Below are 18,202 nucleotides of genomic sequence, written 5' to 3' on the forward strand. Positions count from 1 at the left end.
ATTTCGTGGCTAGTTTTTCAAATACACATGATAAAAAAGGGGGTATATTTGTGAAAAATCGCAAATTTTACAATTAGAAAGCAACTACAAGTACATGCAACTGACACTTGCATTTCCCTCAGTCTTTACAATTTCCCTCAGTCTTAACATATTGTTTGCATCTTTGCCTTTCAGACGGTAAGAATTCAGATACTAAAAAAAGCGGGACGTCCCTCAGAGCGACCTGTGAGCCACGACAGCTGTCACTTCAGCAAGCCAGAAGAGCACGTGCATGAGTGCATGCACGTGCACGAGCTAACTGAAGTAGCTGGAACAGAGGACGCTGAGGCTGATGCTGAGTATGACAGTGCGCTTAAAGAAGCTATATGTGGTGTTCAGGATGCGGTCACGACCATTAATGAGCACCTGGAGGAAGTTCGGTATGAAATTGAGGCCCTGGAATCTGAAGAATAGCCGCTTGAATAGTTGAATTTAGCACAAAAGAAGGATTTGGGATTGCTCTGAAGTTATATTTTAGCATTTATGATTTCCAACTTTGTATATTGTTCTAATTAATAGTTTTGGTTTTGGAGTGGGATTTTTTGTTACGGTAGTTTCTAATTGATGGATTTTTTTAATCTAAAATGGAAAACTATGGAGGAGGTATAATTGAGAAATAGTGCCTTCAATCTTGTGATGCCACTGAAGAACAATGTGGAGATGCTTGTCATTGTCGGGAAAATTTCAGTGAAGGTTTTTGCTGTTCTTTAGTGCGACAGAATCTTATTCTCTCTTTTTGATCAAAATATTGTATGTTTTTCTGGTCATAGTGCGACTAAAAATATAGAACAATGACTTAAACAAGTGTGAAAATTACTTTATTTTAACAAATGAGTTGCAAATTCAAGTTACCATGCAAAGTGAAATAAAATGTTTGCTTGAGAAAAAGTATTATTGAAAACATAAAAGCAGAGATGGTTTGGTAAGATCAAATTAATTTATAATATAATTGAAACTTTTTAATTAAATTTTTATCCACATTCACAGGTGTTTGGCAAATTGAAAGTGAATCGAAAGGATGCGAGTCACTTTTGTTGCGAGCGAGAAAATGTATCCATATCAGCAAGTAAATGATATACAATGTTTGTTTACAAAATAAAATATTATTGAAACTAGCAAAAGAAAGATGACTCTGCAATATCCTTTTATTTATTTATTTAAAATCAACTTTCAAATTGTTTTTAAAATAGTTAAATCACTCCCTCCTACTGCTAACTTATTTTGAACTAGGAAAATCCAATTACAATATTAGTTGTCTCTGACTAATTTATTTTTTTAGAAAAGTTTCTAACTAAATGATTAACGAATGTGCTGTTAATTTTGACATGAGGATGCATGGTTCTATGGTAGATGACAAATGATGCTGATTAGAGGGTGGGCTTTTTTGTGTGTGTGTCTGTGTATTGGGGGTGCGGGGGTGGGGGGATCAACAATCCAAAATAAACTGCTAAAATAGGAAGGGGAAAAAAATGTGGGCGCAGGGCAGTAATTTTGGAAAGAGGTGGTTATTGCGGCCAAATCTTAGAAAAACACAGTTTGAATTTATTAATATTAATAAATATAATATTTAAATACGGAGTGGTCTCACTTTTCACACTTTTATCTGACTTCAATACTTTTTTAGGGGAACTAAAGCCTAAGTTAGATCTGATAGTAGGTCTATTATTACATTTCACTTTTATGAACAATTTCAATTAAACACACCCAAACTTCTAAAAACATTTCACTTTTATTTTTCACTTTCATACAAATAAACACTCATATATTCGTGTAGCTTCACCATTTTATTTTATTTTTAGTGAAAGTTAAAATCGCATCAAATCCTATAGAGAAATACTTTTGCATTTGCTTTCACAATTAATTGCATACAAACAAACACCCTCTGAGCTTTGCTGAAGCAAACCAAACAGATTACAGTGTTTATCAGAACTGACTGCGTGAGAACGGACGGCCAAAGCCACACGCTAGGGAGCAAAAATCCATTTTGCCTCTCCCACTAAATCCATCGAACGGCACCGGCCCTGCCCAAAGCACCTCGGCCTCTTGGGCCACAAGCCGCGGACAAACCGACCCGAATCGGATCCACTGGGCAACTGTTTTAAAATCCCACCGACTCCATCTAGAATCTTCCCCTCAGTCAGAAAAAGATCTCGCGGTGCACCACAACATGGATAACTGGCTCCGCGCTTTCTCTGTCTATAACAACCCCAAATTCTCCCCTCCGTCTGCCTTTCACTTTCTCTCTCCTCCCTTCATAACTCTCGTAAATCGAAGCGGAGCGAAAGGTAAAAGATTACTCTCTCTCTATCTAGAGATCTGTAGATCTCCAGATCTCTTCAATTTCCCTCTCTCTAGTTCTTAGATCTGCAATTTCTCTGTCTAGATCTGTGATCAGAGACGACGATGGGTTTGGCGTTTGGGAAGCTGTTCAGCCGCTTGTTTGCGAAGAAGGAGATGAGGATCTTGATGGTCGGTCTCGATGCCGCCGGTAAAACCACGATCCTCTACAAGCTCAAGCTCGGCGAGATCGTCACTACGATTCCTACGATAGGTAATCACCTAATCTTCTTTTATTTTATTTTATTTTTCTCTTGGCTTGTATTGAGATCTGGAGACGTTGATGGTTGCTCGATTCCTGTTGATGATTTCGCGATCTTTTTGTTCTAGAATAGAGGATCAGGGTTTCATCTGGCTTAGATCTTGATTGCTTGGATCCATTGGATAATTTCGATCTGTATTTGGTTGTAATCTTGTGTTTTTTGTGCGATCTTTACTCTTGCCTCTTAAGATCTGAGCTGTTTGATCTCGAATAGGCTCGTGTTCGAGAGCATGCTATTGAATGCGTTGAATTCCTTCTCTTCAATTATTTTTGTAGGAAGAGTGATCTTAAAATTAAAAAAAAAAAGAACACCTTGCGAAGATAAAAATAAATTAGTTTTATTTTCTTAGTTTGATCACTAGTCTGATTTCTCTAGGATCCCAGATCTGTGCTATTGACAGCACTGATTTCCTTCTCCTCAATTCACGCAGGGTGTCATCCCTGTCCTCTTGCGTAACCTCGATATTCTGTTGAAGAATTTTTTTATCTTCAATTATATGTAAGGTAAAAGAATCTTTAATCACATGAGATATGAAACCAGTGTTCTCTTGAGTGTGGTTAGTCCCTCGAAAGTCCTTTTATTTGATAAAGAAGAGCTTCTAGCCTTGTACATTCTCATAGCTACAAGATCTTATTTTAAAATGAAGGCAAATCTTATCTTAATATAAAATAACCACAGCGAGACATGGATCCCTAATCTTGTGCCACTATCTATTATCCAACTCTCTTCTCATTAAACAAAGTCTTCCCGCCCTTCACCATATAGACATGCATGCATGCAGGACATACATCATGCGAAGACAAAACCTCCATCACCATCACACACAACACACTATTAGTTGATTTTTTTTTATTTAACTTCTTTATAAATTTATATTTTGTTTAATTATTAAAGTATTATTAAATTATCTAGCAGCAAGTCACTGGGACCTATAATTTATCTATATAAACTTGTTGGTAGCTTTACATTTTTCTTCCATTTTTTATGACTATTGCATAAATTGAATATATGAAAAAATCAACAAGAATTCTTTTAGTGATCGGTGAGTTTTTTGTAAGTAGGAACTGATCTGCATCCCGTCCATTATTTTTTTTCCTTGTTGGAAATATAGCAATATTTATTTGTATTCGCCCTGAAATTTTGTGCCTTCTTGGCGTAATTTTTGTATGTGACACTATTCTCTCTGCTTTGATGCTAGGAACTGTGTTTCCTTTTTTGTTTGTTTTACTGTAATAAAAATACCTTGTTTTCTTTTATTTCACTGCAAATTTGCTATATAAATTGCACCAACTTGTAAAATTATGCTGCTATTACTAAAACTATTACACGGTTATGATTGATCACTGGTGCTTCGTTGTCTTAGAGAAGATTTGATACAATTTCTTCGGCATCCATCAACACTGAGTGCATATTCTATTGGAACAGTCTCATAGAAAGGGGTGGTCTGCATTTTTTTTATTATTTAACATTAGTAAACTATATCTATATATTCAAGTGATTTAGCTAAACTAATTTGAATTTTCCTTTATTCAGTAAACATTAAAGTTTAGCAGCAGCTGACGTTTGTTTTTCTTCTCCTCTATTTATTGATGTGTTTAGGATGAACTCCGAGATGCTGTCTTGCTTTTGTGTTTGCAAACAAACAGGATCTGCCAAATGCTATGGATGCTGCTGAAATTACAGATAAACTTGGGCTACACTCCCTTCGTCAGCGACACTGGTATGAATCTGTCCTCCATTGATGATGTCATTAATTATGTTTTACTAATGTTGATTTATTTGAGTTGAATTTCTGTTCAATCATTGCTATGGTCCTCTGTAATATTGATGTCAATAAATAGCTTGGTATTTTAAATTCAGAGTCTAAACTGTAAATTCCTTTATTTAGACCGTATCTGATTAATAACATTCTTCAAGTGTATCCTAGGCTATACCCAAGTAGATATCCTAGTGTTCACTGGATATCCTAAGATGTATCCAAAAATTATATTTTCAATATACTAGAGATATATCTAACATCCATGTCTATTTGGTTTGCAGAAACATTTATATAATTTGTTTGCTTTCTTGATGAATTGTGAATGTTCTTGTAACTCTTGACTCGTATAACATAGATATATTGTATAATATTACTTGATATTTGAATTATGGTTATTGATAATTTCAATTGGAACAACTTTATATTACATTTGAAGTATGTCATGCGGCAATTCAAAATTTTGATCCTGATATGAATAGATTTGCTATTTAACTTGATGCTGGTATTAAAAGACTGGCTTCTCAAAGTTGGTAATAATAAATGCTGAGATTTGAGTACATGCATTTAGTCCCAGAGTCTTGTTCAAATTTGATAGCTTTTCAACAGAGGGAATTCTATGTTTGGGTGCTGATTTGAGTTTTCTCCCAGGTACATCAAGAGCACCTGCGCTACTTCTGGCGAGGGGTTGTATGAAGGACTGCTTTCAAGCAACATTGCTAACAAGGTATTTGCATGGGCTGAAATTCTTTCCACTTTGTTCTAATGAACTGAAAATACCAGTGTGCGAGTTGTCTTTCATGCATATTGATTTTTTTGAAAGAGGGCTAATCGCGGACAGACCCCTGTAGTATCACCTAATTGCAAAGAGACCGCATGTAGTAATATTTGTTGTGAGTAGACCCCCTGCAGTGATACATGTTGCGAATGGACCTGCTGAGTGATTTTTTTTTTAATTGTGAAAAACGTTAAAATGCTTGAGGGTGGTGCTACACCCCCCACCCCCCACCACCCCCACCCCCCTGCAATTGGAGTAGATACTACAGGGAGTATTTTGGCATTAACCCTTTTGAAAAGTCATAGCCATTTTGTCACATGCAGAATGAAGTTTCAAATTCCTTAACTGTGTTTATTATAATTGGTCATTGTGCTTATTAATATTGGTTATTATATGTGCTAGGGTTGAGAATTCAAAGGAGTTCAGCAAATCTAGGACTCGAGCGAGGAGACGCACGACTCCGGGTTGCTTATGCCATTTAAATATCTGTAGGATATTTCGCTCAAAGATTCTTTTATTAAGAAACCTTTGCTTAAGACGTAGTGTACTGAAATCTTATTCGCCAGCAATCTCTATATGATATCCTATCCCAATCACGTTTGTTACGAGTTAATTGGCCTATAATCCAGATTTATTTGCTTGTATTTGCATATTTGATTCTTTTCCTCTGCGGTGAGCCTGTTGTATGAGTTATCCTATTTGAGCTTGTTCCCATTTTTGTCTCTTCAACCCCGGAAATGGGACGTATGAGTCGCGGATGTGTGTTGACCACATTGATGGAAAGACTTGTTTTGTGGTTCTTCACTTTTTGAAACTATGTTAGATTTTGGTGGCTTTTTAGACGGTAGGTAAACGAGTTGAGTCACCTGTGACACCCCCTCTCGAGCTTCTTATCCTTGACGCGCAACTTGTTTGGTGAAAGCATCCTCCTTTTGAACGTAACATCAGCAGCAAACACGAGGATAGCAGCTTGGTTGATGATCAATGAAACGGACGGGAATACTTCACGCGAGTTTCGGGAGGCGCTGAAGTTCCAGTGCATTTCGTGGAAATTTACGAAGCCCATAGGAGGGCTTCAAAGTTTGGAGGGGTTTTATGAAATTCACCCATTAGACTAACTACCTTGTTACGTCACCTAAAAAATTCTTGTTAAAATATACAGGTAAGCAGCTGCTTTTACGCTTTCATTTAAGACCAGACGCGTAGACCATTAATTCAGAACTAAAGCAGGTAAAGACGTTTTTCTTGCACTTTTAAGCCGTCTAATTCTTTTGATCTGATAAGTAGAAATGAAGAAAACGTATCAACGCATATAAAGAAATGAATTACAACAAGGACAACATACAACCCTGGGGAGAACCTGAAACATACAACAATGATTCTCTCCAGCACGTACAAATACAGAAAACCAAAATAGGAATGAAATGCAGAAACCACTTTTCAGGCAGAGCAATCCTTTCTTCACTCTGCCAACATGCAGCCTAGATTCCCAAATCAAAATGTTCCCGTTTGCCTGTGAAGTTAAACTGCCTCCATATCTCAATCAAGTGAATATATCATCATCAATTCGCGTCTCATCTGTCCTCTCCAAAAACATTAATTTGAATCTTGACACACCAGAGGGATCGCGGTAACAGCAGATGAGATGCCATAGCTTGAACTCCCTTTCAATTTTTCCGGCCAATTTACTCAGGTAGTTTGACCTCCGTTCATCTGTCGGGCCCTGGATGACATTTTTGTGTGAATGGCTGACACCAACGCCATTATTAAGAGTTGATACGCTAATACTAATCACAACTGAGACATGAAAGCTCTAGTTTATGTCGAGGGACAAGGTACATTGACTTTGATATCATAACTAACGTACAAAGTTTAGGTGTACATGTTGATCATCAAGTCCTTATAACAATACAAATTAATTAACCCCTTTCGTGTACCTGTTTTGCTGTGAATGAATAAATCAGAATGTCGGTTAGTTCACCACAAGCACCCATCCTGCATACAAAGTGTTTCATCATCACTGAAGAGGATATTCACAAATGCAGAGAAATTATAAAAAGAAGCTCCAATAAGATGGCCAGCACTGGTGTCATGACACTATTCAAATATTGAGCATAGACAATAATTGAAAATGTGTGTGTGTGTGTGTGTGGGGGGGGGGGGGGGGGTGATAATTTACAAATCTAGAGCAAGTAGATGGGAAGAAGCATGCGACAAGTCCCTTCAAATATGCACCTGAAGAGGATGAGTCTCGTTTGTGTCCATGTATACTTAAACTATAGGCATTCACATTAATATGTGATATTTGAAACTTCTAACTAGAGAACAACAGGCATACGGAATCATGAGTCAGCTTTATTTTTTGCAGACACATCCAGTCCAACCAAAACTAAAACCATCATCCAATAAGAATAGGATCTTGTGTGCACATTAATGCCTATAAAGTGTTCCCTATTTACCATGTGCAGTGAATCACAAAGTTTTAGGGCATAACTAACAATTTACATGATATCAAACTTCTATAAAAGTCAAAAGGAAGATTGAAAACCAATGAAAGCACAAAGATCTTACTTCGAATATCATGAGGGCAAAAGATCCCAATCGCTCTTTGAAATGTCGAGGATTATGACCTGTCCATCCTCCCTATGAATCTGCACAAATTTATTAGAAAAATTAGCCAACCTGTAAACAGTTACCATTGGATACATTTTAACATACATTAACTTCTAATGTTAGGACGAAATCTAATCTCTTACAGTGTGTTTTCTGGAATAACAATTGAACTCTACTATAGTTCCGCCATAGTACCTGAAATAATTGGAAAAACAAATATAAGCACATTATTTGATACAATTAAACTGTAATATTTTTACACTTACTCAAAACAAGTACAAAACCACCATATATGGAATTGAACACTGGTTTCTCTAGCACTTGTCTCTAAAAAGTACAGATCTTCAGATTTTTCAACTGATTGGTTCTCTCGACATTGACAAAGCATCGTAAAATCTCGCTTCATGTCCTCAATAACCTATATTCCAGATGCATCTTATAATGAAACTAAACTATCTTGGCAAGGCCCTTTATAGGTGTCGTGGATTTCAATAGACTCCTTGAAGGATACTAATGGGATCCCCACCCCCCACCCCCGTGCGCGAAGAAACATGTTTATTCTCAATGATATAAATTTTTAAGTAATGATTTGAGAAAAGAATGTATTCTATGATTGGATTATTGGATTACACTAAGAAGAATTTGCTAAGAGATGCCCTTGATTTTCTTTTAGTACCATGTTTTTTCCAATGATATGATTATTACTGCCGAGGTAATAACACACTTGCATTCCACATCAGGACTATGGAAGATATGTTGAACAAATTACTTGCCAATGTTTTAAATATCGGCCGACAAACCGATATTATCGGCGATTTATCGATTTTAGGGGACTTTCGCTATGATAAGTTCCATTCTAAATCGGTTATTGTTTTTTCATGTCTATCGCCGATAATACGGCGATAAAGCGAGTTATCGCTCGATATTGTCAGCCCAAAAATCGGAATTATGGGCCTTTGGTTTAAGCTTTGATTTTGAGCAACAAGCACCTATTCAATGCACTTTAAACCCGACCCAACCCGAGTTTCTACCATTGGTTAGTGATTCTAAACATAATTATATTTATACATTTTGGTATGTTTATATTTCATTAAGTATGGTTAGATTACATTTTAAAATATTATATTATGTAAATCATCATCCAGTAATGTCACTTCGATAAATACTACTTATCTCTGCTATCCGATATCCGATATGGATTTTGACCGTCCGATAAATTCCCGACAACCGATATTTAAAACCTTGCTTGCTTGATGCAATCACTTGATTTTACACCCGCTTGATGCATAAGAAATAAGAACTCAATTTACCAAATAGTTTCTTTATGGACAATTCAAAGACATGTTGATAAAAATGAGAGGTGATCGTTCAAATTGATGACATCACATATCATGTATTATACAGGCGGGCATAACCTAGTTAGGTTATAGAAGAACTTTATGTGCATGCCATACGTGACATGAGTTCACCTCACTTACCGAAATAAAATACCAAGATATAGAAATAGAAGTGGTAAGGTCCACACCGCCCGACGTGGTCCGCTCATATCCACATGGAAAACAAAGTATAAATGTTAACCCTATTAACAATTGAGGGTAAACATCCTTCCCTTGGTGTGCGGGTGTTTGTACGTAAAGCGAAATAAACAAGCCATCCTTGGTTCTAGCTTCTGGTTCCTATGTAAGTTATAACAACCTTTTGAACTTAGCCTCACTTCTACTTCCTTCTTTCCTTGTATACTTTCCAAGTTTCACAATTTCTACACTATTATTTTCACTTATAAGATGCCTTGTTTGCTTTATTTGCCCTTTGGACTCCGAGTTCCCCTAACTACTCTAAGGTTATAATCCACTACCTTAAGATGCTCAAACAATCTATTTTCTACTTTATTGATTCAAGTAGATGCGGTTATACAGAATGTTAATTTCTTCAATTACATTCATTCCTTGTTGTCAATCATAAAACTCTAGCCTGTGAATTTCTAACCATCTAGATTCCGCAGTTTAGGGTGTGTTTGGTTGGGTGAAGTTGAAACAAGAAATATTTTTACCTCAACATGTTGTTCCAATGCATGGTGTTAGAACACTCTTGAAATTAGGGTTGTATTAACACCCTTATGTTTGGCTTAGTTTTTATTGCGACAACCTTTAACCAAACAAGACCTTTGGATCTTTTATGTAGTTGGAAAACCATTGGGTTCCGACAGCACCAAACCAATACACCCTTAGTTGTTGGTCTCTTATCCAGGTCCTTCTCTTGCATACAGCTGTCAGATCTATGTTGTCCCCCAGATAACTTTACAATCTTTACAACCTATCATCCACCTAATAGAAAAGATCTTTGGTGAACTAGCAAAGGGTATTTTTTGTCAGAAAAAGAATGTTCAACTTTTAGAAGTCATAAGAGATTGCAAGATTTGATTAGTTGAAACATTACTCAAGTACATAATACATAACTTATCATCATTTCAACGTTAGTACTAGACCAAGTATCAAACAAAAATCAAATTAAATGATTGAACATTGGAGCATGTTAATAATGAAAATATTATGGAATTCGTATATCAACTGTTACTTTATTTTTTAGGTTGCTTAAGTACAAAATGCTACGTTTCAAGAAAGAAAGCCCAATGAAATTATGAAGTGAATGCATTCATAGAGATTATTTCAAAAAGAGAGATTCCTTATGATCAATATCAGGAACTGCTTGCTAACTTTAAGCCAGAGTAAAAGCATGGGGTGCATATAAACTGTCTGATGCTAGGAGGTTGGATTTAGTCAAATCAGTGCTCTGTGGTATTCACTCATACCGGTCTGGGATGTTCATTTTGCCTAAGAAGGTCATTAAGCAGATTGAAAGCTTGTGCTCCAGTTTCGTTTGGGGAAGCAAAGAGGGTGTGCATAAAGTGCACTTACTTGCTTGGCTATGGTGAAAATATTAGGGCTATTCATATGAAGCAAGACTTTTTATAAATTAAATGGTTGCATGGCCATTATTTGAAAAACCACTGTATAGAGTGCTCAAGCTGAAGTTAATGGCTCCTGGTTTGGGGAAAGCTTTTACAAACTAGAGATTGGCTTGCTCAGAAATGGAGTTCTCATGAAGATATGTTGCAGACCATGTTTAATTGGGTGAGTAGAGGTAAATTTTCTATGTTTAAAGCCTATATCGAGCTGTTCTGTCACGATCACCTCACTATACATTAGGCAAAAACAGTTTGGTTCCATCTTTCTGTGCCAAGGCATGCCTTTATATTGTGGATGGCTATGTGGAGAAGGTTATTAACTCAGAGCAGGATGGTGTCTATGGGGATTATTGCAGCTAGCTTGTGTACTTTTAGTAATCAGACATTGAACACATGTATTTTTTTATTGCCCTGTTTCTGCTCTGATTGGGAGAAGATATTGGTTTGGCTCGGCTATCAAAGAGATCCTATGCTATGGAAGGATGAAGTAGATTGGTTTTGTCACAGAATTACGGGGAAAGCAATGGAAAAAGAAGGCCTTGAGCTTCACTGGCTGCAACGGTATATCAAATTTGGCATGAAAGGAACTGCCGCAGGTTTCAATCTGAAGTCAGAAGCTAGGTAACACTGACACAAGACACGGGACACGGCAGATTAATAACATGTAGGATACGGGGACACGGTATATAATACACACACATGATCATATATTGAACAAAATGCCAATAACATTTGTATGTTTCTTTCTATTATTTATAACGATTAGGAATCAAGTTAAATCAAACCAAGAATAAGATTTAACAACAAAAAGTTTAGTTTTGACTGCATGGGATAATACGATGGGTGTTTTTCAAATATTTAAGTAATGAGTTTTAGTTTTTGAGTTAAAACACAATTGATCTTGAACCTGATATTACCAGAGAAACTAGTTTAGGGTATTCGAAATGGGGAAATTGGGTTTTTCTTTGAACCACAAGTGTCCATAGAGTGTTTGCGGAGAGTCGGTGTCAGACACGTGTTGGACACGGACACGGCACCCAAAACGAAGTGTTCGTGTTACCTAGGTCAGAAGTGCTAATGTTATAGTTAAATGGGTCAAGGTAAATGTTTTAGTTAGAGGTTTACATGCTGTTTTATCTCCTCAAATTAGAGATTGGATGAAGAGTTGATTGATGTATTTTTGTACTGAGTGACATTTTGCTTTGAAACCCAATTTGTTTGGGTTTTGGTTGTACTTAAAATTCCCAATTGGTATATGAAAATTTTCAGTTACCAAAAAAAGAAATAGATTCCTGCAGATGATACACAAGGGCTAGAACAAACTACATAATACATGTGTTAAGCAATAAAAAGATATATTTACATAGTAATATAATATGGAAAAGGTATACAATCAAATAATGCAAATGTGGAAGTGAGTGAAAAAGAAAGAATGTTGTCAATTACCTCCTATCCTGAGGACACCATATACGCACAGGTTCCCAGATACAATTCTGTGACATTGTCTTCTTTTTACAAGTTGAAAAATGTGAAAAACCTGCATCACCAAAAAAACATTTGCCATAAGCTAATATAAATAGTCAAATAAACCAAAAGAGTCGTGGGCATGCTTCTCAGACCTTGAAGCCTTATGCTTCAAACTAGATGAGAATATCAATTTAAATAACCTTGATTATTGTGACAAAGAATTTTTGCCTTACCTATATCCGCTTTTCCATTTGGCAATTCCTACTCAAATAACAATTTGTTAGTCGACGTATTCATCGTAATTCATAGTAAGATGAAAACTCAGTCTATAATCCAAAAAGGAATAAAAAAGAGAAAGGAAAAAGAAAGAAATTGACCAAGGATGAACTTTAAACAAACACGCAATGCTGCATAAATTTAACAGTAAGGAGATGAGTTCCAATGGCAAATAAACAAATTCAACTAGTCCACTTTGTTGGTAAAAAAACAAATTACAATTCAATAATACAGATGAACTAAAGAACAAAAGAGAGACCAAAGAACATGACAGGAACAAAAGAATTTAGGTAAATAATGTAATTACGCAGCACACTGACATAGTACGGTGAAGTGAAGAATCATGCTCTTGATTCCATCACGCTTATTAGTCTTTCAGCAATGACTCTTATCAGATCTAGAACACATTTATCTAGGCTATGAGCTATGCTCCAGTGATTTTCCTTTTTATGTTAGAGCAGACTGTAATTTTCCAAGAATCATTTATTTTAAGGCAATCTCAATCTATTTTTGGTGTGATGCTTTTCTTCTTCTAAACCTAAACAGGTGCTTGTTTGATTCAACTATATGGGACAACAAGGAAGCCCACAAATGCAACAAAATGGTAAAAAAAATTATGAACAGTCCTGATCCCTCCGATTAGAACTAACGACTAACAATGCTTGGTAGCATATATTTTGGTTCCTTTTATTTTCCGTTAAATTCCAATTTCCAACTTGTATGTGGCACGTATTATGCTTGTGTATGGATAAGGCTAAACTGGTCAGTTAAATTCAAGGGGAGGCAAAAGGATCATTAATGGTTGTCCTGGCTTCTTCAATGTAAATGGATCATTAATGACTTTACATCACTTCAAAGGTTTCATCAATTACAAGTTCCATGGGTAAACACATATAGCTTAAAGGACAAATTTTTAAAAACGACCATCTTTCAAAATTAATAAGTAAAATCGACCATGTTAAAAAAAATTTAGCAAAATCGACCCTTTTTACTGAAAAGGGTTGATTTAGCAGTTCTGGAACTGCACGGGACTACTAGTCCCGTGCAGTCCTCCCAAAAAAACGCCAACAACGCTGTTCAACTCCTCCCCCTACTCTCTCCTCTCCAAACTTCGCCCCGCCCCAACCCATACTTCCCTTTCGGAGGACAAATCAAGCTCAAAAGGTTGAAATGGGCTGCTGCAACTCAAAATTCCTCGAGAGCCAAGAATCGGTCTCCTACTGCAAAGCTCGTCGGCGATACATGAAGCAGATCGTAGAGTTTGAGTTTGTGTTGGATTGGGTTGTGGTCCCTCAAGGAGCACGTCATCAAGCCGGTAATCCCCACCCAGTACCTTGACGAGAAGACCATCTTCCACCTGAACCCCTCTGGGCGATTTGTGATTGACGGGCCCTAGGGCGACGCTGGCCTCACCGGCCGAAAGATCATCATCGACACCGAAGGCGGGTGGGGGTCCATGGAGGCGGCGCTTTCTCCGGAGGATCCCTGATAAGGAGATAATGAAGATTGTGAAGGAGAACTTTGATTTCAGGCCGAGGATGATCACCATCAACCTCGACCTCAAGAGAAGAGGCGTGTTTGTTTCCGTGCAGTTCCAGAACTGCTAAATCGACCCTTTCAGTGAAAAGGGTCGATTTTGCTAAAAAAAATTTAGCACGGTCGATTTTACTTATTAATTTTAAAAAATAGTCGATTTTAAAAATTTGTCCTAGCTTAAATTGTAAGAAAATTCAGCTAGTTTTTTCTAAAACTAAATTAGAGAAGCAACATACATCTTTTCCATAAAGAAATGCTCTCACATTGGGTGATGTTGTTGCCATTTCGCAAAGAACAAGATGTAGAGCAGCATCTGAAGGAGAATATTTTAGTTTGTTTGGTTTATTTCCCAGTTTCTGCCTGCATCCTTCAGTACCACAGTAGCAATCTTGATCTGCTCCAAACTGAACAAATCTGTATTTTTTTTCTAATTCTATTAGCACGATTGATTTAAGAGAACAAAGAACTTGCTAAAAAGCATGAGAAATTGCTAAAAAGCATGAGAAACGGTTAAGTCAGAAGAGCAACAGATAAGAACACTTGCAATTAATAAATCTGTGGTATGTTAAAATAATGTGTTTGAGGACTGATGTTCAAGTAACACACTTATAGTCATAAGTAAGCTCCTCTCCTTTTCTGATATCACGAGATGCAAATATACCAATCCGGGTCTCACCATCAATACTCCTATAAAATAAATCATATAAGAGTCCATTAATTGATAAGAAAAACTACAACTGACACAGCTGATAGCTACTAACCATTTCTGCATTTCAGTATTAGGCTGACAGCTGTGATTTATAAATCTTGACTTGTTTCCCTTGTATGTGGCATCAATAACCATGTCACGATTAATTTCACAAAGGTAGAAATTGGTTTCTCCACAGTGCCTCATTTTCCACAATCTTTCCTCACAGGTTTTGTCATCAATAACTGTTTTCAAAAAGCAAGACAACTAATATTTTATACAACAGCAGATAAAACCACTCACTTGTAAGAAAACAATTTGATTTTAACAGTACTCACCTTCACCAACATATTCTATAACAAAATCTCCACGCCTTATATCTTCCTCTGCTATTAACCCTAATCCGCATTTCTCTGTCTACAGAGATAAATCTTAGCTGATATAAAATTTCAAGCACACATGCAAAGCAGACTGGCAGGGAAAGTGGCACCCCATAGCATGAGAAGTGAGAAACATGATCAGCAAATATACAATGGCAGGGAAAAGAATAGAAAGCCATGTATCAAGATACCGTTAATCGAAAAACAACAGGCTCTAACTTACAAAAATCGAACGTCTCATAATATTTCATGGAGATTCTTTTAGAATAGAAAATTGTATAAATCATAGATAGATCTTGGAAGCAAATGATGCATCCAATATCTAGAGTGACGAGTAGCGTCCTCAGTTGTCTTTTGTAGTGAAAACTTAAAAATTAATTGCAGAAGTTCTAATATAAGCTAGCAAAACCCAAAAAGTATTAAATGCCACACATACAATTTTTTGTTAGTTTCTGTTTACTAGCACAGCATCTTAAATTGTCAGAATGTAACATCTTGGGAACAACAGAAAGAATGCACTTTATTCAAATAATCCAACTCATCCACAGGAAACACCATGGGAAAACGGGAAGGATACATTCTCAAATTGGAAAACACAGCGATTTTTCACCAATCCACTGATCTATCAGAGTTTAAATGTGATATCCCTGGATCAATTACAAGTTGTCAGTTTGTGCATACTACATTTAGCTTTTCACATGTCTAGCTTGTAGATTTAGACATAGAATTAAGTATAACTATGAACAGAAAATGTGTGTATTCGATTTAAGATGTTAGTAGTATAGTCAAGAGTTTGGAAAGAGAAACGAACAAGCTACGCCCGCATGCATCAATGTGCATAGCCATAGGTCACTTCAAAAGTCTACATCTATGCCCCTCTGATACAAGTACTCAATATATATAGTAAGGAATTCTTTCAAAATTCAATATAGGAGACAAAAAAGGAGAATACCCAATGCATAAATCATTACTCATAAGTCCCCTTGCATCAAAAGCATAACAAAAAAACACTCAAGGGAATTGAATTCTTCAATTAAACGAAGAGAACTCTTTAATCAAATAATTCTAAAATTATTTAAATTAAATCAAATACAAATGTATTTTTAACATATGAAGAGAATTCATTTTATATGAACCTGGCTTCGGATGTGGAGAAGTGAATTCACACTTGATTTGGATTCGACTGTGTTAGGTGAATTTCAAGTATGAATATGTGCATTTTATTCAATTTAGTTTGGTTCCAAGCATATTCATGGAACATCTATCCAATATGCATCCACTAACCATCCATTTTGATAGTCATAGTACTTAACCAGGAATGATTATAGTACCATGATACATCCTTCTCATATTCACCTTCTACATCTGCTTTACTGCACGGAAAGTCATGGCTCTTCACCTTGAATGGTTCTCAAGAGGTTCGTTTCAAAATAGTTACAAGAAAAAAGTAGAAGGAAGTTTCTTGATTAGCAACAGCATAAAACTGAAGGGAAATGGAGGATCAAAAATTCATAAACCTTTACATGTTTACAAAAAAAAAACTTTAGACAGCACCTGTTACTGCAAACAATCAATATAGACAGGTAATTTATTCAAGATAACAATAAATAGAAAAAAATTATGTTTTTTTAGGATCACCTATGTGGATAGTTCTCGTAATCTGATGCTGAAAAGAATCATATTCCACAACTTGCTAACATAAGGAAGTGACTCAACATCTGTTCGAGTCCATACCTTAACTAGTTTCATTTTTTTTGCAGGTCGATGCTGAAATGGTTTGTTGGCACATAAATCTCCACACTTGCAACTGCTGGAGCAGCTAGACAAAAGCATCCTATGCACAATGGGAAAATTTTATAATAAGGGGAGAAGAACAGATACTAGTAATAAGATGTTAGAAACACAATCCGGTGCAAAATCTCATAAACAAAACAGAAGGGGGGAAGAACTTAAAATGTTATTAGCAAAGGCTCCTAATAATTGATATGTTTTTTAAACAAAGGCTCCTAGGCCACGATTGTTTTTTATCCTCGGACTAGAGGGTATTGTAACTTCTGGACTGATGTCCTGGGATTATATGTTATCCTCGGACTGTCTCAGTCTATTCTAGTATTTGTTTTCACATGGACTAATATTCGGACTAACTTAAGAATAATCCTCACTAGTCTGTTTTTTTAGGGTGATTATGACCGTTCAGACTAATATCATAAACTAATATTATAAACAGAATGACCTTTTTGTTCCCAAGTCACGTAATATTGTATTGATGCATCTGTTTGGAAAAAGTTCCAAAATAATTTCACATGATAATAAATATTTGTGATGAAAGATAATATTTTCTCCATTAATGTTGGATAAATGAAAGGATCCAAATCCTTTTAGAGAGCACGAAAAAATTTTGTTGGTTATATCCACTACCTTGTGCGCTGAAGATGTCAACAACCATATAGTGATGCTTTTAGACCTCATCAAAGTTAAACACTTCCACATAATTAATTAGAATAACATTACCTATAATATTGTTTATAACCCAACATATGAGATAGCACCAATGGCATGCAAGATGTAAGGAGACCAACCTCACGCCAAAAAAAACTGTGGAAACTAATGCCGCTGAAAAATCTCATGGACGACAATGAGAAAATAAAGAAAAAACGAGGAGGGGAAACGGTGGAATTAAAAGGTGTAAGGATATTTTTGTCAAAAAAATCATAGCCCCCCTCAATGATTAATACCCGGATTATAAAGATGGGGGTGAGGTATCTTTATTTTAATCCTCTTTTTGGGTATTAGCTAATCCCTCCTTTAAAATAGTACAAGCCTGGTAAAAAACAAACACCGGCTAAAGAAGTGGGTCCGGACTATCTTAAAATAGTATCCTCGCTATTAAAAAAAACATGGCCCTAATGTTAATTCATTTATGATGTTGAAGAAGTTACTTACCCACAAAGGCAGTCAGCATCACAGGCAGCACTTTGGCCTGAAGGAGCACAGGAGCAGAATATGCCATCATCGTCATCAGCGCGCCTTTTAGGTTTTTTGGTGAGGTAAACATCTTTGTTGAGTCAAAAGAAACAATACATATTGATCAGTTATCTACAATA

General features: G+C 36.2%; 2 protein-coding genes across 7 annotated transcripts in view; one reads left to right on the plus strand and one right to left on the minus strand.

Annotated features, from left to right (window-relative positions):
- Positions 1 to 743, plus strand: part of LOC109827839 — a 13,181-nt gene extending 12,438 nt beyond the window's left edge. Inside the window, exon 4 of one of the 2 annotated variants that reach the window (XM_020394861.1) lies at positions 175 to 743. In XM_020394861.1, the coding sequence (XP_020250450.1) occupies positions 175 to 453 (279 nt within the window). In that variant the 3' untranslated portion in view covers positions 454 to 743. The remainder of the gene's footprint in view (positions 1 to 174) is intronic. The other variant, XM_020394860.1, reaches the window with a different exon arrangement.
- Positions 744 to 6,463: 5,720 nt separating this feature from the next.
- Positions 6,464 to 18,172, minus strand: LOC109827836 (histone-lysine N-methyltransferase ASHH3-like). Of its 5 annotated transcripts, none has more exons than XR_002243520.1 (12): positions 18,042 to 18,172; positions 16,833 to 16,932; positions 15,057 to 15,135; positions 14,792 to 14,963; positions 14,637 to 14,717; positions 14,267 to 14,444; positions 12,452 to 12,479; positions 12,198 to 12,288; positions 7,930 to 7,981; positions 7,745 to 7,824; positions 7,111 to 7,168; positions 6,464 to 6,896 (listed from the first exon to the last, which is right to left on the minus strand). XR_002243520.1 is itself a non-coding variant. In XM_020394859.1 (11 exons), exons 2-10 carry the CDS (start codon positions 16,929 to 16,931, stop codon positions 7,753 to 7,755), a joined length of 825 nt encoding a protein of 274 aa, XP_020250448.1. In that variant the 5' UTR covers position 16,932; positions 18,042 to 18,172; the 3' UTR covers positions 6,464 to 7,168; positions 7,745 to 7,752. The 5 variants fall into 5 exon arrangements, 2 of the variants coding, with proteins under 2 accessions (XP_020250448.1, XP_020250447.1); XR_002243521.1 differs by having other exon boundaries at positions 6,464 to 6,921; XR_002243519.1 differs by having other exon boundaries at positions 6,464 to 6,970.
- Positions 18,173 to 18,202: the final 30 nt, after the last annotated feature.

The sequence above is a fragment of the Asparagus officinalis genome, unplaced genomic scaffold, assembly GCF_001876935.1.
Source record: "Asparagus officinalis unplaced genomic scaffold, Aspof.V1 AsparagusV1_Un473, whole genome shotgun sequence".
NCBI lineage: Eukaryota > Viridiplantae > Streptophyta > Magnoliopsida > Asparagales > Asparagaceae > Asparagus > Asparagus officinalis.